Source organism: Oreochromis aureus, linkage group 17 (genome assembly GCF_013358895.1).
Source record: "Oreochromis aureus strain Israel breed Guangdong linkage group 17, ZZ_aureus, whole genome shotgun sequence".
Classification (NCBI taxonomy): domain Eukaryota; kingdom Metazoa; phylum Chordata; class Actinopteri; order Cichliformes; family Cichlidae; genus Oreochromis; species Oreochromis aureus.
The window spans coordinates 5476230-5497315 of record NC_052958.1 but is presented as its reverse complement, the minus strand read 5'-3'; the positions used below and the strand labels follow the sequence as shown (position 1 = coordinate 5497315).

At 40.2% G+C, this 21086-nt stretch overlaps 1 protein-coding gene across 3 annotated transcripts in view; it reads right to left on the bottom strand.

Moving 5' to 3' along the window:
* The window catches only part of tbc1d22a (TBC1 domain family, member 22a), a 157359-nt gene that overhangs the window by 24880 nt on the left and 111393 nt on the right, over nucleotides 1-21086 (bottom strand). For all 3 annotated transcript variants that reach the window (XM_039601206.1, XM_031758505.2, XM_031758503.2), the window contains one exon: nucleotides 14810-14937. In XM_039601206.1, coding sequence (XP_039457140.1) covers nucleotides 14810-14937 — 128 coding nt within the window. The remainder of the gene's footprint in view (nucleotides 1-14809; nucleotides 14938-21086) is intronic.

Sequence of the window (21086 nt, the reverse complement as noted above, 5' to 3'; positions counted from 1 at the left end):
TCTCGGAGAAGCTCAAACACTCCAGTCTTTCATCACAATTTCATTTTAGGGAAGATTTGGAAACAGTTTTGCATGATGTATTTAGCCACGCATACGAAAAAGGAGAGAGACGGGAAAAAAAAGGCAGAATATAAAACATTTTTTTCCTGTCAAAATCCAGAAATTTACATTTGCAGGGCGACAAAGAAAGATACAAATCCCCTTTTCCTCTGCACAGCTTTTTATTTCAGCTGCTCGTTATGTATGGTGGCTTACTTTTTTTTTTTATGACTCTGCAATGAGCAGGGGGAATTAAAAAGGGAGTAAGACAAAGGATAAGATGTTCCCTGTTCTATTCATTTTTCTCCAGAGCACCATCACAGAGAGGATAATTACCAAGGCCTTTTGAATGCAAGTGACTTCGGAGTATACGGTCCCTTAAAGAAGGAAGACAATATTCAAAGTACATCCTGGTATGAGGACTTTTCTGGAGGCATTTTGACGAGTTAGGTTACAACATGCGTTATTTTAGGGTACAACGAGGTTTAACTGGACACCTAAAGTTTTGCTGTTCCAAACAAATGTGCCGGTATTAAAGACAGCCAGACTGAGTCTCAAATAAAGCTCGGAGCAAGGCTTATTTGTGACAACAGCTGGGGAAGAAATAAAAATTCCTGTATAAATAGCTTGGAGTGACAACCAAACATTTGCATGAATCTGGAAGTAAAAAATCAACCAAAGGCAGGAAGAGAAGAGCTGTGTAAGAGGACCCAGCTTCAGTCTGACGGACGGCAAGAAAAGACAACCAAAAGTGCAGAGAAAAGAGAGAGATGTAAACAGTATAGGAGTGACTGAGTGAGCGAGAGGCAGTCTGTATGCAAGTGCGGCAGGGCTATGTAACCTTATCTCCCCTGGACAGACACTTTTAATCATATTTTGTAGCAAAAAAAAAAAAAGCATAGCTTTTTTTCCTGCTCTTGAGATTGACAGCAATACGTGAAATTTCTCTCTCCATTTTTTTTTGTAAGTTGTCAGAAATTCAGGAAAATAAAATCTCGTAGCTGAGTCTTGCAAAGCTCTTCCTGTTTTCCTGTTTAAATTCAACTTCTTGCAGCTGAAATAGAGATCAAAACTGGACATTTTGCTACCAAGTGGCCACGGCATAAACAGGATAACAAACTGACAAGTTTATTGACAAGCCTGATTAACCAATGCAAATTTAGTATGGAATTGCATCCATGAATTTCTATGTTAACAAGCAGGCTTTTCCTGGCTCAGAAATGTGGGAACATGAGTGGTCAGCGCACAGGAAAGGCAAGAATAGAGCAGGAAAAACACTCCTAATAATCCCATAAATTAATGAGTATTCTGAAGTGTGCGCCTTGATGTGTCCACTACTAGAAAAAACAAAAAACAAAACAAAAAACAAATGGAGCACTACAGTGCTCAAAATAATGAAACACACACGTCCTATAATTTGATATTAAAGTTTGCAGTCTCTTTGGCACAGGTGGATTAGTAAAATGCCAAAGGCTGTACATAAGGCACTGTATGTTCCAATAACTCAGCAATGTATCATCAGCAGTGCTTCCTCGGCCGTATAACAGCGGCTATAACTCAGCAGCACACGAGTTTCAGACCCTAACTTCATTTCAAAGGCAGAAGAGGAAGTGCATTTACTGACAAACTGTCCATTATTCTCTCATACACAGTACAGAGAGTGGTTCAGAGGTCGGCGCAGTGGAGATCACCCGCCCCACAAAACAGTCAATCAGGGAGAAACACTGGCCAGTTAACTTAATGCACTTAAATAACACCGACAGTGCCATGTTCCATATTTCAGCGTCGCCAGGTATTGTAATCAACTGTTCGAGCTGATCTTTAATCACCATGCTCATTTATGCAGTGGATAACAGTGAGCCATAACTCTGCAGGAATTATCAGAAACTGCCTTTCCTCTGTGATAATTGAATTTCCCTCCAAGAAGGAAGGAACAAACAGATTAATAATGGATATACAGAAACGAACAGAGATTTGGTGTTAGAAAAAAAACAGAAATTGTCTTCTCGCTCTGTCTTTTTTCCCCCACAACATTGTTAGGTTTTTGCAGACAGATTGATTCTCCCCACGCCTCTGCGTACATATCCTGTCGCTTGGTTTCCTTCTCGCTTTGCCTCCCACTTAGTTAAACCAGTTTTTACAATTGTGCAATTAACAGCGTCTGCGTGCATGCGCGTTTGTTTGTGTGCGTGAGAAACAACGAAAAAGTGAATAATGGAGAGTGCAGGGAGTGGTGAGACAAAAAGAGGGGTGCCTGTGAACAGCGAAGCATGGCGTGATGTGAGTTGTAAACTGGCAGGTGAGTGGCTCGTTGGTCGAGCACTGCAGCTCGAAGCAAACAACTGAAGCAAGCAAACAAACATGCGAGCGCACACACAAAGAGACGAGTGAGTATATGAGTGGCATATGGGAGCACAATGTTTATCACTCTCCAAAGACTCACCAAGTTTTAATTTCCTTTCTTCTATGAGTTTGTTTGTGTGTGTGAGAGAGAGAGAGTTCATGGTTGAGGGCACCAGCGGGCCCGTGAAACTCTGAATTCCACTCCATTTCTCGCTCTGCCCCCCGTCACTCCCTCTCTGTCGCCACTCCGTTCTTACAATCTGTCACCTCCTTCAGTCTCGTTCAACAAATGTCTGCTACTCACTTTTCTCCCTCTTTCTCTGTAATCCCACTGTGAAGACTATTTCATAAATTAGAGAGTGATTTTTCTTGACATTTAATATAAAATTTGTCATCTATCACTTCCACGAGCAATCCAGCATTAACGTGAAATCTATTGCCTCCACCGACTGCATAGTTATTGGTGGTATATGACTCGTGTTCTTCTTCACTTTAATGCGTTTAAGGCACAGAAGTTGAAATTATTAAATGCCACTGCATCTGTAGTCCAGAATTATTCTGATGTTCCTGTGAAGTAATGCATAAAATGTGCATGTTTAATAGTTGTTTGCTATAAATACGATTTAAAACTGTTATACCTTTCATAATTTGGTCTGTGCATGACTGACAGGCTGCCCTGTGAAGCATTTCTATGTAATGATTAAAACTGTTTTAAGTTTATTAGCTCTGAAAGGATCTGTGGATTAGCTGACTGACAGAAAATGAGCAGTCAAGTCTGATAATTGGTTCATCATATGAGTCATTTAAATTTCAAATATTTGCTTGATGGAGCTTCTGATAGGTGAGGATTTAGTGCTTTTCTCTGCTTCACACAACTCCGGCTGAGAGGAACTGTGGTTCCTTGTCCATAGCTACAATTTACAGATGGCCCGTGAACTCCTCACATTAAGGTCACAGGTAGGAGTGTGTGATAGTTTGGTATCGATCCAATACCAAGTAAATTTAGGGCCAGTATTGCCGATACTGATACTTTTAAACAGCTTATGTGGAGGAGATCAGTGTGTCATGATTTATGAGATGAAATGTGCAAGCTAAACACATTCTAATGACCACTAAATTTACCTTTCACAACAATTAGTTAACACAACAAAACAGACTTTTCAGCTTTTCGTGTATTATTCATGTATTTCGTGTAATGTGTGCTCAAGGCTATAAATAAAATGGATGTGACAGTCAACACAAAAACATTCAGACATTGCTCATTTCTATTTTCAAAAAAAATATTTCTTTTTGAAAAATTCAGTGGGCTACACACTCAACTTAAGGGATATAAACACAGTATTGATCGATCCACCCACCTGTAGGAACAGGCCGTTGTGAAAGCTTCTAGCCCCACATATACATACCGTGCTTTCAAAAGAGGACAGATACAAAGATATATTCACTGTAAAACCTCACTTCACACACTACGAACCTGTAAATTGTGATGGACTAGCAGCCGAATGAGCTACTATGTTACACATATTCTGGTTAAATGACTGATTCAATTCAATTCAATTCAATTTTATTTATACAGCGCCAAATCACAACAGCAGACGCCTCAAGGCACTTTATATTGCACAGTAGATCCTACAATAATACATACAGAGAAAAAAAAACAACAATCATATGACCCCCTATGAGCAAGCACTTTGGTGACAGTGGGAAGGAAAAACTCCCTTTTAACAGGAAGAAACCTCCAGCAGAACCAGGCTCAGGGAGGGGCGGAGCCATCTGCAGCGACCGGTTAGGGTGAGGTAAAGAGTTCAGCTAAATAAAAAATAGATGTAGCCCCTTAAAGAGCTTGTGGGTTAGCCAGAGTATGTGGCAGAGCCAGGATATGCATGCGATCATTAGTTTCTAAAGTGTTTAAATGTTACATCATAATACAAGTTCCACCCATCTAAACAACTGATCTTAATTTTAATGACAAGAACTCCTGGTTCTAGTTCCAGTTGAGGCACAGACATAATAGCATCAATTTCCCATCTAAATCAGTTCTGAATGCAGAGAAATGTCTTAGTTATTTTATATTGATTTAGTTTTTAGCTGTATATATTGATAGATTGTGGTAACTCAAATATCTGTAAATGGTATTTTGATTCCTCTCCTTTACCACCATCCGTTTATTTCATCAGCACACTGCCCTTTCTTGCTGCCCCATCCACAGCTATGTTATCTGCTGCTGCTGCTGCTGCTCGAGGCTTTCTCGTCATTATGATTTGCAAAACAAAGTTTGTCGTAGGAGTCAAGGTGACTCCGTCAAACTTGTCTCTACCTCTTCTCCTCCTCCATTGTTATGCCTGGTCCTCCACCCTCCTCGTGTCAGGGCAGCCATATTGGCTGAGACACGCGAGACTCTGACTGACAAGCGCCGCTGATCAAAGTACGGAGAAAACAGGGGGGCGAAGGACTCGGGGTGATAGGGGTATGCTGAGTGCAGTCGATTGGGAGAACAGGAGGAGTAAAAGGGAGGGGGGGTCACCAGAGACAGAAAGGGTAGGAGGCTAAGGGTGAACGGAGGAGAAAAGAGAGGGAATGAGGAATGCAGAGTGAGGAGTAGCGCAATGTCATAGCTTCTCTAAACTGCTGCGCTGGCTGTCTGACTAGTCTCATCGCTCCAAGACAAACCGGCCTGACGTGGGACAAACTCGATACTCTGACGAGTCGTCTCTAGACAAGGTGAAAAGGCGATGGTGATGGAAGACGGTAATGGAGCAGATTCAAAGTGATGTAACAATTACACAGACTGAATATGATCAAGCTCCCTTCCTATGCTTTGTGTAGGAACATCGCTACATTAGTGATTGGCAAAAGTTGGCATTAACTGCTACAAGCTGTACAAGTATTCCTGTGTGGAATTGCGCACTCGTGGCTGGATTTGATGTTGTGCACGATGAATTTAAACACCGAACATCAAGGAAGGGATATTTTGAATTGTAAATTAGGACGGAGGATCTCACAAAAAATAAAAAATAAAAACTGACGACAAGTGTCAACTCATGATGCAATCCTTTTAAAGAGAAAGTGAGAGTTTTTCAGGGAAACGGCTTTGAATATGATTCCAGTCAAGTTCAGCGTAGTGTTTTTGTGCTTGCTCCTCTCATGCGTTACCCTGCTCTAGGCAACATTTAAAATTACAAAGCACCAGAGCTAATCAAAGGGGGAAAAGGAGGCAAAAATGATAAAATCTGAATTCCCACTTTGCCACGGATTTAATTCATTTTGGGACCCTGCTGTTTCTGTTCACTCTCATTTTGTGTTTGTGAGCAGGCTGACTTTAAAAGAAAATGATTGCATTCAAAGCTAGCATGAGTGTCAATAACGCATGGTTAGGTTTTAGAGAACATAGGTGATAATGTGCGGGGAAACCATACATTGAAGTTTGTGGTAAATGCTACCAGTGTGACACTTAAAATGCTGCTTTGATGTCGAGATGGGGTGAGGGAGAGCAAAACTTTTTTTTAAAAAAAAGGAGAGAAATATTTATCCTCATGACAGTGAGAACGTGGCAGAGAGAAAACACACAAAGAGTGACCAGGGTCCTGTCTACAGAGGCCCGTCTGATTGTTTGGAGTGATCGCAGGGCCAACAATCACTATGGAGAGGACACAGGAAGGCAGCCAAAGCGAGAAGGGACACTTCCTCAGGGATCATCCCCCTTACTTAAGTGGCAGCTTTTATTTACATCCACAAAGAGAAAACTTTGGAAAAGTTAGTAGAAGAAGTTTCAATTCTTTACTTCAGATACAACAATGTAAAAATATAACTACAAAAACATCGCTTTATTTGAAAAATGTCTTTTGAAGTAAAAAAAAAGAAAAATCCTTATAGTTTATATAAATGATTGTATATGAATATAAGTGAATGAACATTTCAGCAGCATTTTAAGTCAATCGAGTGGGATTTCTATCACTGTGCAGATTTAAGTTCTGCATTTGATCCATTTTCTTTTTTTGTATGAAGTAGTTAACAAATACCTGATTGATAAAACTGCTAACAGCTGATTAGTTCAGCAGGTCTTAATGCAACATCACGAGCGTCATAGGTTGGAAAACACCGGTTTAAAGCTTAAAGTGGCTTATTCAGGTCACTCACAGCTGCACATTTGTATTTTCAGTTTTTACTAGAGTAGCCTTGGATGATCCACAGCTCAAAATAATCAAAAAGCCAAAGTGCTTTGCAGGCAAATGTTAAAACGTGAAAACTAAAAGTTAAGCTAATTATACAGTTTCAGCTCTTCACCTCTTCAGCTAACTTTCTTCTGATTGGCTGGCATTGACAAATGGAAGGACTGAAGTGAGACAGACATCCATTTTTTGATTACGTTTGTCTGACATCATCTAAAAAATTATGTCTGTGTGTGTAACTGATGGATTACATAATGAATAAACTTATCAGTGGAATTAAAAAAGTACTGGGCTGCAACTATGAATTTTTTTTTAGCATTGTTTACTTTGCTAGTTGCTGTATGTCTGTGAAGGTTCTCAGTCATCCAGGTCATCGTAGTCAAAGGAATTTGCAAAGAAAAGCGTCTGGACTTCTTTGAGTTGCTTGAAGACGTTTCACCTCTCATCCGAGAAGCTTCTTCTTGAACTGAAGAAGCTTCTCGGATGAGAGGTGAAACGTCTTCAAGCAACTCAAAGAAGTCCAGACGCTTTTCTTTGCAAATTCCTTTGACTTTGCTAGTTGCTGTCAATTAAATGAAATTTAATTTCCTCAAAATTATCAGAAAGTGATGAAGTACATCTATCCAAATCTCCTAGTTTATCTTTTTTTTAATATATATTTTCTGTTGTGTTATTTATCAATCAATCACTTTAGCTCTTAAAAAAAGTAAACTTTTCATGAAATGTAGTGAAGTGAAAATATAAAGCAGCACAAAATTACAAACTGTGCCTCACTACTTCAGTAATAGTCGGCTACTTAGTTCCTTCGACCGCTAATGAATGTAAAAGCTGTATTAATAAGGAGATCAAAGCAACAAGAATTCAACGTCTGTGAAGAAGCCGACTACTCCTGTGTCCATTTGACTAATTTGGGCTGTGCTTTTAACCTTAATCTAAGCTAATGTTCTGACCTATGTTGCAGTAAATTACCACATTTTTTTTCCACTAGCAATCCATACGATTGGTTAGATCTTACCCAGTGGTTTTAAACATAGGTAAACAGCTCCCTGCTTGGTAAATTCAACCATTCATATGGAAAAAGCACCATGTTTCAGAAACCTAAAATGTCACGGTATCCCTTTAACAGCCATGCTAATGCTGCCACACTGAGCTACTTGCTAATTTCATGCTCCACGCAACAGGGATAATTTGGTCCCTGTCTGTCTGTCTGTTTGCCCGTCTTTCGGCCAAGGGAAGAGGAGTCTGTGCATGTGAGTGTGTTTCGCTCTATATCTTGTGTCCTTCTCTTGGTTTCTGCCTTTCTCCCTCTTTCAAAGATCAATAGAGACAAATGAGGGGAAAAAACAAGTCTTGGAGAGAAAAAGAGGAAAAGCAGGCTGAGGGCAAAATAGACAAAAAGAAGAAGAGAAGAGAACAAACGAATGCTGAGAAGAGTCTGCAGACAGAGAGATGACAGGAGACGCAGCGAAAGAAAGAGGAAGTGCTGTGTTGTGTTGGATCACACTACTGAACAGATGGCCACACCGCAGAGAGAAGACCACAACAGAGACATTACAACACTCAGGTTAAAATCTCCCCTGGAAGACACCCACACAGGCACGCATACACACATATACTGAGCCTCAGTGGCAAAGGGTAAGGTCTTTCTGCTTAATATCAGCATCTGGGAGAAACCCAAACACACTAGTTTTTTTGAAGTAAGTCAAGAACATGAATTAAGGAGCCTTTTTACAAAACAATCTTCTAGACATTACTAAATAATGCATGTGGTTGTGCTGTAAAGGGGTTTATACAACCACTAAACTATAAGCTGTCTGTTAAGCAAACAGGAAAAGGTCACAACAACATGCAAAGGTAAACACACCAAAAAATAGTTTGAGGGCAAGTGTGATGGAGAAGAGCAAGAGGAGGAAACGGGATAGAAGAGTAAAGTGGGAGATGAGAAGAGAGATGACAATAAGAAAGGGCATAAAGGAGAGCGTGAAAGAAAAGCAATGCGATGAAAAAGTTTTAAAAAGGACAACAGAGACTAGCAGAGTAGAACAGATAAGAAGAGCTCTGTGCTTTGCTGTCAGCTCCTCTGAAAGTTTCATGAGTGGAAATGGCCTAATTCCCCTACCAGGTCAGGACTGGAGGTGAGGGACTGTGACCGAGCCTGCCAAGACGAGGTGAATGTGAGTTTGTGTGCTGCATCAAAAGGTAGAGTGCAGTGTGTGTCGAGGGTGCCGTCCAAACGACATTGTAAAACATCAAATATTTAGAGGATGCATTACAAGTACAATGTGTACCAGCGTTGCTGTCAAGTCACGACAAAGCAACAACACTGTTTAATCATTCACTGCTCGACTTGAGGTGGACCGAACACATGCAGTCATATGAAAAAGAAATATTTCATAGCACTCTATGGTAAATGGACTTATATAGTGCTTTTCTACTCTCCCGGAGTACTCAAAGCGCTCTATACAACAAGCTAGATTCACCCATTCGCCATCTTCTATGCTTTTAAGTGCTTACTGATGGATGTATCGCTGAGCAACTTGCCCAAGGATACTTGGGATGCAGACTAGAGGAAGCCAGGGATCGAACCACCAACCTTCCAATCAGCAGATGACCTGCTCTACCTCCTGAGCTACAGTCTATGCATTCCTGCGAAACACAAAGTACATTCTCATTGCTTCCATAAGAATTAATAGGGTAAGTAGAAGCCAGGTACTGCTCATCAAATGAACCCACAATTATAATCGTCACGGGTGAGCTCCTCTAGAAAAGCAGCAGATTCGGTAATTTGCTGGTTAGGAACTTTTAGGTGTGTGTTAACAAAATACCGCAATCTTAATAGACCTTAACCCTGACGTTAACAGATTCCTTGGAGTGAATCTGCTAGACGCCTTAGCAATGCAGACTCGTCAATCAGACCATCAGACTTGTGGAATAATGTCCTTTGGGCAGTCAAAACCAAAGTGGAGATGACCATAATGCACAGTTCCATGATTGGCAAAAACCAAACACAGAATATCATCATGAACATTTTTGTGCTGCCACAGGACCTGGGCACCTTCCCCTCAGGGAGCTGACCATGTACACCAAAATATTCAAGAAGCCAAATGTGAGGCCATCTGTCCGACAGCTAAAGCTTGGCTGAAATGGGGTCATGCAACAGGACAATGATCCCAAGCACAGCAGCAAATCTACAACAGAATGACTGAAAAAGCAAAGAATCAAAGTGTTGCAATGGTTGAGTCAAAGTCCAGACCACAACCTGAGTGAAATGCTGTGGCAGGACTTTAAGAGAGCTGTGTATAGACGAATGCCGGCAAACAACGAACTAAAGCAATGTTGTAAAGCAGAGGGAGTCAAAATCCCTCCACAAGAAAACAACTCAAGTTATTTCTGCTAAAGGTGGTTCTACAAGCTATTGACTCAATGGGGAGGGATTCTTATTCTTTTACGGTCCTCTTTTGTTTCAAGGTCAGAGGGTCACTTAAGAGTTTCTATATTTCAATCTTCTATTTCGCAAAAATTATTTGAATTTTATTACAACATATGGTTGTGCCTTCTACTTAGCATTGTTTTAAGTATGAAACTCCCGATTTGTTCCTTTTGTAAACACTTGTATTTTTCTATCCTGCATGCGGGTTTTGGCTTTATTTTAACACCGTTGTATAGTCTGCCACAGGTGTTGGTAGACTGCTACACACAGCTGATATTTAATTCTGATGTGTATGCCAGACCTCAATGAAGATTTCAGGTTGAACTATGATAGTGTGTTTATTGCTAACTGTCTGAGGTATAAACTAAAAATATAATTTCACCCTGGTTTTTTGGTTTTGGGGGTTTTTTTAGGGGTTCTAGTTGCACCACACAATGTCTCCCTAAACTTCCTGGGTTTTGTGCTTTTTTTTTTTTTTTTTTCTATAATCCATTCTCTGAGTGGATTATAGAGAGAAGACAACAGTATTTTCTGTTCTCTAAAACAGTCACTCAGCTCTTAACTGGAGATACATGATAAAAAGTAACTGCTTGTTACTATGGACACCATGCAGACATTATATAATACAGAGCTTAATATAGTAGAGCTGGGTCTGCTCCTATATCTCGAAAAAGATGGTCTTTAGTTTGTTATTTTTCAGATAGTTAATTAGAATAGAGCACAGACAGCATTTCCTACACACAGATTCCACCAAGATTTTATGTCCAAGTATACTCTGTGGCTCATTTCAGCATGTTGTATTTTTATTTATTTAGTTTCATGAGAAGACACTGCCATCCGCAATCGATTTAATGATGGTCAACCTTATTTTGAAATTTCATTGCTGCTAACCTGCCGGCCCCCACCTTTCCTACCTCCTGCTTCCCTATTGACAGGCTGAGACTGGAGTCTTTGATACCGTTCGGCTGCCCGTCTTTAGTCTCCAATTACACAGTTTTGGGTTGCAGCAGGTAATGACTGCTGTTGTTCTGCACTGGACAGTTCCATTGTTCCCTGTAGGTTTCATTTCCCCGCAAGCATTAAGTTGCCTTCCACTTCTATGTGGACGACACACAAACATACCTCTCTATGAAGATAAATTTGGAGGAATTACATAAATCTTCAGGTCCCTCAAGTAATCTGAAATACTGAATTTCCAAAAACATTCTTCAGCTAAATACAGATAGTGATTGGTTTGGGTTCCCCAACAGACCAATGAGTATAATGAGATGCTTAAGCCCAATGACATTAACCCTTCATGACAGTGCTAAGAATCAGGGATTATTTTCGATTCAATGCTAAAATGCGACATGTCAGCTTTGTATTGACATGCTGCTTTTTCCATATGAGGAATACTGCCAAACTGCAGTTATTCTTTTCACCTAATGACACGATAAATGTTTCAAGAACGCCTGTTACTGGATTGGATTTAGGTGTTGTCCATTTAATAATTTCCTGTCTATTTTTATTTATATATTGAACTTATACACTTCACAGTCTCTTTTCTGACTTCACATGTTTTGTTGATGTTACTAATTCTACAACGGTACAACACTTTGGCTTTTGCAGCATTCTGGAATCTTATTTATTATTATGAAATTTGTTTGGTTTGATTTTGTTCTGATTCTACACACATAATGCTTGATTATTGTTCAGTCGATGTTGTATTTTCTTTAGATCAGGGGTCCCCAATCCCAGTCCACGAGGGCCGGTGTCCCTGCAGGTTTTAGATGTGTCCTTGATCCATCACAGCTTATTTAAATAGATAAATTAACTTCTCAACACGTCTTGAAGTTCTCCAGAGGCCTGGAAATGAACTAATCATGTGATTCAGGTGTGTTGACCCAGGGTGAGATCTAAAACCTGCAGGACACCAGCCCTGGTGGACTGGGATTAGGGACCCCTGCTTTAGATTCTAGTAACTTGAATCTTTTGTTCTTGTTATATTTAGGTTCCAGTTACTGTTTATGGAGGACTTATTAGTATTCCTATTGGTTGTCTTGTGGGCTATTTGCTGTTTTACTTTGGTAGTTGTGACTTCCTTTACTTTACTGTTTTGTCACATTCCCACCTGTATCCACTAATCCCTATAGTGTGCGTGTGCATGTACATAAATATCTCTCCCTTTCCTCTGTGTCTTTTCCTTTGTTAATCTGTAGCTCCTCCGGTTCTCCCCTTCCTTGGATTGCTTAGTTTATTGTGTTTCTCTACTACGTTATCATTTAGACTTCTAGAACTCATTAGCTATTACATCTCCTATATTCCTCTTTCACACAGTAAACTGTGAGACGTTTGGCTTAAGTGATTAAAATATATAACTAGACATTCATTGGAGAAGATTTGATAAACAACAACACAGACTTTTTTATGGAAAGGACAAATCTGATTCACTGTGGACCTCAAATACCCTGAAGGTGCTTTAATTCAAGCACAGCACAAACATGCTTCTGCCATGGCTCTTTTGTGTGCCAGCTGCGATCTATGTTATGCTCCCCAAAGTCAGAGCTCATACAGATTTTGACCATATTTGTTTACTATTTGAGCTATGGCTTGTTGGCAGTGAACTATGTACTTCAGCTGCAACATGCCCATGTTTAACTTTTCTGTCTTAGTTCCCTAATAATTCTGTTCTTGTACGCTTCTATTTTTACTGCAGTCAATCTGAATCTTTCTGTAGACTTTACTCTTTCACCTTCCCTTCTAAATTTGCTTTCTCTCTCCTTTCTACGTACTTCTCGTTTTCCACATTGCCCTTTTAAGTTAAATCGTTAGTTGATCAAGTTCATATTTTGGCTCAGTCACAAACCTTAGAAGTGAACTTCATTCACTTTGCTACATTCTACATTTTACACAGCAAAATACTTCAGATTTATGAAAAATGTCTGATTTAGACTCGCAAGACTTGCAGTCTTTTGAGCGAAGCAAACACAAATGACACGAGCTAAAGGTTATGTGACGGGAAACATCAGCATTTTCAGCTGTAACGGAAGATAAGAACAATACGTAAGGAAAAGAAGAGGACAGAAACTCTGAGTCATGGTGAAGACGCTGAGAACAGGCAGCAGGAATAACAACAGGTCAGATGCTGCGACTGCAAGACGACAGCAGCAAAGATGCGTATACGTGTTTTTGTAAGGGCCTGGCACAGAGCCGTCATTGGGAGAAGTTTATTTCAAACTTGGTTTTCATTCCTTTTCCCTCAACACTTCTCATGTAACCTAACAAGTATTACACTCTCTCAGGGAGTCTACAGGTATGAAGACGTTCAATTTAATTTTAAGACTTTAAGATGATATTTTAAATTAAATTCAGGATGTAAATGGCAATGGTAAAAAAAAGTAAAGAATGTGTTATGCCCATGTAAGTAAACTGGTACCAGTTCATAAATAATAGTAAAGGTCAAATGTACATATTTATTTGGGTTTAAGAACATTTTCTACATGTATTTATATAATGTAGAAAGATTATTTGACTTAAAGTGCAGTTTGCTTTTTAAACATTTCATAATCGTTATTCTCGAGGTTGATCTTGCATCTTTCCATTTTCACAGACTAACGACTGAAGGCCGACTCGTAAAGCCTTGCTCTTCTTTAAGATCTTTGGTTTGGTTTCCATCTGTGCACTGCAAGCCTCTTAATTTGATCCCATGTTGGGAAGTCCCACCCCCTTTTTTTTTTTAAATACATGCCCACACCAGCTACCAATAAATTACCTAATGTAGGTTTAATATTTTTTTCACATATATAAAACCTAAAAACAGTAGTGAAATCTATAAAGAAGCAAATGGTACGACTTAAAAACCAAACAAACGAACATTGTTTTTTCTTTCTTTTATATAAAATATCCAAACAGTTATATTCAATATGCTGAATCCTTAATCACTGTATGTGGGGTCGAGGTTAACCGTTACTGGCTGCTCTCCTTCTACAGCCTTCTAAATCATACTGTGGATGCTTCAAAAACAGTATGGCTATAATATTGAGATCACATATAACTCCTGCAACATCATATATAGTAACAATAGTCTGGTGATTGTGAAAATTTTACAAATCTTATGTAAATTTAAGCCAATTTTAGACTTTTTAAGGCCTGTCTTCAATAAATGTGCATTGTGCTAATTTACATCTGTGGATTAGAAATACATATAGATGTATATACACACATAAGCAAGTATTATGTGGGTTTTCAAACATTCCGATCATGGTTAAAAATTTGTCTCTGACTCTACAAGCTGGCTTATAAGCTCAATGTAAATGTCACAAAAAAACATCAGGATGAAAAAGTCAAGATTTGTTTGAAGGAGATTAAGATTGTCTCTCACAGTCTGACGTCAAGGTCAACAGGAGCTTTAACTCTGGCACTCACACATAAATAAAAATTAAGCCATAAGTTAACTCAGGTAAAACTTTTGTCTCACACATGGAGATTTCTTTGCCGGATGCTTCAGGAATGTTTATTATTCCCACTTTTAAACATTTCTATGTCATGAACAAATAACATCCCTCTGTCAAACTGAAGTGTAAACTTTTACTAGCAAGACTGTGCGGTGGGCCTAAGCAGCTGTACAACCAGCCTTGTATAATCAAGAACACCCTGGAGAAAATCTGTAATGTTAAAAGAAGAATGTCGATATAATGCTGCATCATACTGCTCTGGCTGAGATGTAATTGATATCAAAACAGTAAGAGATTATCAAGTTTTTGAAAACTTGCAAACCAAACACATACAAATAAAGTGAAAACAAAAGGAAAGCAGAATAACAGTAACTTTGTTGTGCGTGCGGTTGTACCTGGTAGGTGTCCCACAGTCTGATTGTGCATCGTAGTGGCAACTCTCTCATCAGGAGGTTGTTCATCCAGCGAAAGGCAAACTGCAGGTACTCCACCTCGTACTGCTGCATGTGGCGGTGCACAGATTCTGACAAAATAATAATAATAAAAAAATATATATTTGAACTTTTTCCATCAGTTTTCTGTGTAAAGACAAAAGTAAAACAGCAGAGATGCTGCACGGAGCGGCAAAGAAAAAAAACTCTAGCTATGGTAAAGGTGACAGTAACAAGTATGTAGCTAGACAGATTCCTTCAGAACTCCCTTCTCTGTTAATTACTGCTGCAGTCACTATCACACGCACAGCCTTTTCCTCATAACAGAGATGTAATTACAGAGCTATCAAAACTGTCTCAGAAAAGCTAAACCAGGATGAAAAATGGAAGTATAATTGTATTGTTAAACAACCCTCTAAAGCAATTGCAGGCCGCTGCGCTGAGGAATGAAATGCATATAAAGTAGGTCAATGGCATCCGGAGGTGAGGAGCCAAGGCATGGATGTATGTAACGTATAGGGCGTGTAGTAATTATTTCTTTGACACAACTGCTTTGAGCAGGAACTGATTAAAAATTTATTATGCTGACTTCTAACCCAAGTCAATCTGAATAACGCAAATGTCAAATGTGACCTTAACCTTGTCGAAAGACACTTTGTCCTCAAAAATTTTTCATTTCAGTGGATTTCTAAAGATGAGGTTCAACTTCCTGTTAAGCTTTATACCATCAGCCTGACCTCTCTGCATCAGTGGTGTTTATTTTACTGCAGAGACAGAAAATTACAGAAATGGACAAAGCTTGTGAAACAGTCTATTCAAATCAGTGTTTGTGTTTTGTTTTCCCATGGATTTAAATAGAATGATAATTCCAAAAAGCACACTAAGTGAAGTAATACACATGGGGGGTGACTGCAGTGATATCTAGCACAATTAGAGTGCATGTGGAGTTAATATAATTTCTATGTGCATACAGATGTGCAGATACATTATCTGTAGGCAGGAGGCAAAACTCTTGGCTCAGGTTTCCATCTGTAATCTGCAATTCCGCCAAGTTTCACCGACCAATCCTGTTTGAGCAGAGCCTGGCTGCATGCAGGTAAATACAGTGAAAGAGGCACCGAGTTTGCCATGATGCAAAATCATGAAAACATAGGTACCGTCTGACAACACCTTAGCTTTTTATTCCTTTTTTGGTTGCTGCCCTGAGGCCAAGGCTTTAAAAGATTTTTACTCCTGTATTAAATCCCCACAGAGCGCACGCCGTAGCGAGCAAAGTTGTGTTTTTGTGGGTTTTTTGCATTTAAACTTGTGTGCCGGTGTGTCTGAATTGCATCATCCTTGCCCCAATCAATAAACTGTGCTTACACAGTACACTGCTACCAAACGGACCTATCGTAGTAGTTGCGGTTTACGCCATATTTCTGTGAAGGAGCACAGCAGGCTACGTACTATAAAGCAATCTCAAAGCAGCAGAAACTTGCTGTAATGAAGATCCAGACATTTATTTTAGGTAAGCTGGATTCTAATTTCCTCCATTATTTTAACTCTTGTGGCATCACTGCTGCTCAGTTCCCCCCGACAAACAGCTGAACAACAGGCGCCAACTCGGAGACTCCTCGTACCCTTAAAATTGTGTTTTGTTTTTTCTTCCTACAATTGGTTCAGCTCATGTCTCCAACCACCGAACAAAAAAACAGACCATATGTTGCATCTGGCATCTCAACATGTTCTCAATATGCGGTTGCGGTGTCAGTGTCATGGCGCGGCACGTTGGCACCGATGCTCACAGGGAAAAATGGATGAGACACGGAAACGTCTGTTAGAAAAAGAAAATGTAAGAAAAGCTCGCCGTGTGTGAGGGAGTGACAGTGAGAATGGCTGCCTTTGTTCCTTCCTCTGCTCTTGATAAATGCTTGTTTAATGCGCCTTTACATAACAAAAGATTAAAAATACCACTCAATATTCAGCGACTCGCTGTTCCACAGTCATCAAACCCATGACACTCATTCTCCTAGACACACACACACACACACACACACACACACACACACACACACACACACACACACACACACACACACACACACACTTCATAATAGAGCTGTAATTACAGAGCTGTCAGGGAATCTATGAGGGAAAAAAACAGTTAGCAAGGAACTATCCCATCCTTTTCCCTCACACTCTGGGCTCTTAATCAGGGCTGACTGGCATGCACAAGCACGCAAACACACACACGCAAATTCAGCTTTTAACCTTTAATTGGCAAAACCTTATAGACAAGATACCACATACGTTGTTGGTCTCCAGCACTTGATTGGCACATGTCTTCCTCTGCTAACGTACATGTCTAACAGAAATGCACACACTCCACCACATGAGCAAAGGCGCAAAGTAAACACAAAGCTATTATTTCACACTCCTCTCTGCAGTTTAATTATCACATGCTGCTGTAAAAGCATAAACAAGGCTAGCTCATTAACGGCAAATGCATCATGGTGGCAGATCTGAGCTAGCTGCCAAACAGAGAGGGAGAGAGTGGAACAACTTTAGACAATGTTAAATTACACTAATGAACTTGCTCTGCCTAATATTAGTGGCTTCACCAAACACAAAGGGGAAGAGGTGCGCGGTGGGGGTGGGGGAGTGGTGGAAAGGAAGAGTCGTTTGTCATGAGATGATATCGTGGTGGGGTGGGAGAGCGAAAATGATAGAGGGAAAAAAAACAAACCCAGAAGTGAGGCGCTTAAACTCGTGACTTTTTAGCCGTCTGGCTGGCACACAGCGCTCAGCACACTGGGCAGGGTTGTTAGAAGGGCTCGGGGAGGTTGAGGATGACATGTCTCATAGACACTGATTGACTGATGAGTCTTGTCTTCCCTCCAACTGCTGGTTAAAGTTTAGGACGGAGGCCACAGAGCAGGCTAGTCTGCTCTCCACAGCAGACCGTAGCCTGTGGCTGTCGGACAGTAGAAGGTCAGAGGTCGTACAGTGACTAGTGAGAAGCTCCCCGGATTCTGCTGATGAGGCCAATTCTGCCTTGCTTGGTTTAAAAAGTAATTACACTCGCACGTTCTCTTTGTCCTCTCCTCCTCTCCCTTTCATTTTATGCTTTTAGCATCTTGCGGTCTTTGTTTTTTCTAAAACAGACATTTTATTTGGAATTTGCTCATCTTTTGTTTGACGCGTACTTGGCGTATTTACAGTGTAGCGTTTCATTTTTCATAACCGTGATCTTGCCGACTAGTCAGCATTTGCCACTGTCTGTACCTGCCAAGCAGCAGGGATGAATGTATGAATTTTTTATGTTTATAAGCGTTTATAAGGCTGCCAAGTACTTTGTGACAAATAAATAACTTAGCAATCTAATTAGCTGCCTCTCCAGTGAGTCTCTCATCCTGTGGATTAACTCCAACTCCACCATATTGGACTGCAGCTGCCAAAAGTAGTCCCTGCTCCACTCTGTAGCCTCAGTGGGCTTGGCATAGCTGTACATGACCCACTCTTCACCTGCTGCAGGTTCTGGTTAGAGTGTCCCTGAGCTACTGTTGCCAACTGCGGACCCGGGAGAGAGAGCGATAGAAAGAGAGAGAGATCACTGAATCATATGAGGAACTGCCAGAATAGCAACCTGCCCAGATATAGTGAGGAAAACACAAAGAGGACTGAAAGGCATCAACTGAACTTTCAGATTAAGAGTGAAGGACTTCTCACTCATCATTCGCTCAAACAGATGCAAACAAAAAAAGCTGAAAAAAAACAAATGAGTTAGGCAAATGCCACAGACTGGGTCTGCTGTGGGGAGCAGCATTGAGCAGGTGACACCGACAGACTGATAAAATGATTAGGAAGGCTGCTCTGCGATTGGCTGCCAACTGTGCACTTTTAAAGCTGTGGTGGAGAGGAGGTCACTGAAACGACTGTTATCCATCACGGATAATCCTGACCACCCTCTGGCCCACTTTCTCTAGCAGACTGATTCAGCTCTGCTGGCAGAAGGACAGATGAATATTTTTTAAAATATTACTTTAACTGCTGTAACAGAATAAAAAAATGTAAAATAATTGCCCAAATATGGCTTGAAGTATCTCATATCTTATCTCATCTTAAAATGGTATGCAGTGAAGTTGTACCTAAGTATAAAGGAGTTAAGATTTATTTGCTTCAGACACAGGCTTGGTTCCTTCTGTAGGGAGTAAACTAATTAGACGGACATGCTGTGTGTACACAACTTGGCTGTTGTGTGCGTCTTTAGCTTCCCCAAATCCCACTTTATTTGTTTAACTGTTACACAGACGCTCTCCTGCACGACGCAGCTCTATAAAATGAAAAAGTTTAATCAGCACAAACCACAGCGAGAGCAGACTTTTATTTTCCCTTTTATTTCGCATAAAAGAAAGGCCACGTAATATGCAAAATTACATCTTGTGCCCTCAAAAGTTGAAAACACAAGGGACCAATGAGATAGCAGATTTGCACCGTGGCGGTAAGGCTTTGGATAAGAAGGGTTTGAAACGACTGCGGTGAAGAAATCTGTGAATCGCTTGAAAAAGAAAATGTTAGAAAACTTGCAACTGATAGTATCTGGGGGTTGTGGAGGACTGTGTGGGAAGATATGAAACAAACAAGCAAACAAAAAGAAAAAAATCAGGTTAAATGGCATCACAGTTGGCCTGAACATAAGGCGTCAAAAAAATAAACGGGAGGTGGGGGCCTTTGGTTGACGAGGGGGAAAACAAAAGGAAGCCAAACATACTGCTGGAGTTTAAAAAACACTTAAATCTTGGGAACATAAAATACTAAAACAAAACTACTGCACAAGAAAGCCAAATTAGCTAAAGATTTTTTTCCAAACATATGAGAACAGCTTTCCTCGCTTCTCATTATGCAATACAGTCTCACAGTGCAGCTACCAGCCTTTCTACTAAAATCAGGCACGCATGCTGCAAGTACATCCCCTCATTTGCATAAATAAATTCACCTTTTAGCAATTTGCATGTTGATGAACTCGCGCTAATGCACTTGCATGTAACAAATACACAGACAGAGATAAGGGAGCGATAAAGAGATCAGAAAAACATTACATGCTGACAGACTGGCTGTTCTTTTGAGGAGGAACATGTGCTAGCGTTAAGCAAGGCTAATGGGAGTTAGCGTCACTTATTAAAAGTAGGATAATTACAGAGGAGGAGCGACCGAGGGACGGGCAGGCAGAGGGAGAAATGAAGGCGTCTCAAAGTAAAAGATTACAAACGATGTCAACAGCTCTTTCAACTCCACGAATCAAAGTAAAGAAGCAAAGTAATAAACATCTTTGATTTTTAACAAATGCTTGCGGTTTGTTTTTGGTCTCCCTGCTTCAAGTTCAATGTGAGCCTATACTGTACTGAGTGAGAAATAAAGTGCATGGAGAACAAAAAAGATTATTTGAGTGGTTTTAATATCCATGTCTGTCCAGGGCTGTAATATACTGAATGCAGTCACGATGTTGAAATAACATTTTTGGGGATTTCTTTGGGTGAACACCAAAGATTAGCGTTGCTGAATCGACCAAATGTTGAGGACAGGCCGGGGCTTCTTGGCACAAATCCAGAACCATTTGTTTCTCTCTGGGATTAAATTTGTGTCACTGTAATTAAACACAAACCTCACAGGAAAAGAGTACGCGCGCACACAAACACAGAGTCATTTGATCACAGTATTCTTGCCTCTCCCTTCAGTGACTACCATTTCACTTTTCCTTTGGTCACTTCACCGCCTCCTTCTGCTTAGAAGAAAAGGCAATTTTATTATGACATACCGTTTACTCAGTTTGTCTTATGAAAGTCATGAAACACTGTACTCTCTGTAACTCTGTAACTAATTATTCTTGCCCTCACTAGTTAACTGTTTGATCTCAGATGGTTCTGAAGCCAAAGCAATTAGTTTTAAAATTAGCAAAACAGACAATAAGAAAGAATGGCAGACAGTTGTGTGAGAGCAAACTGGCATAAATCCACGCAAAGGGAGCAGTGCAGCTGCATGTAGCATAGGCTCCTGCTGAGGAACTAGCTGAGTGCTAATGTTAGCAGCTACTGGAGTTAGCCACATACAGCAAATTCCTCTAAATGTCAGTACATGGTTTTTCAAACACTTTGACTGGTAAAAATGTGAATTATTAACTGAAATTGTTCTTCAAATATGTCTGAAATATAGTTATGAACAATATCTAACCCCCATTAAACCAGGCTTAATTTCGACTGCT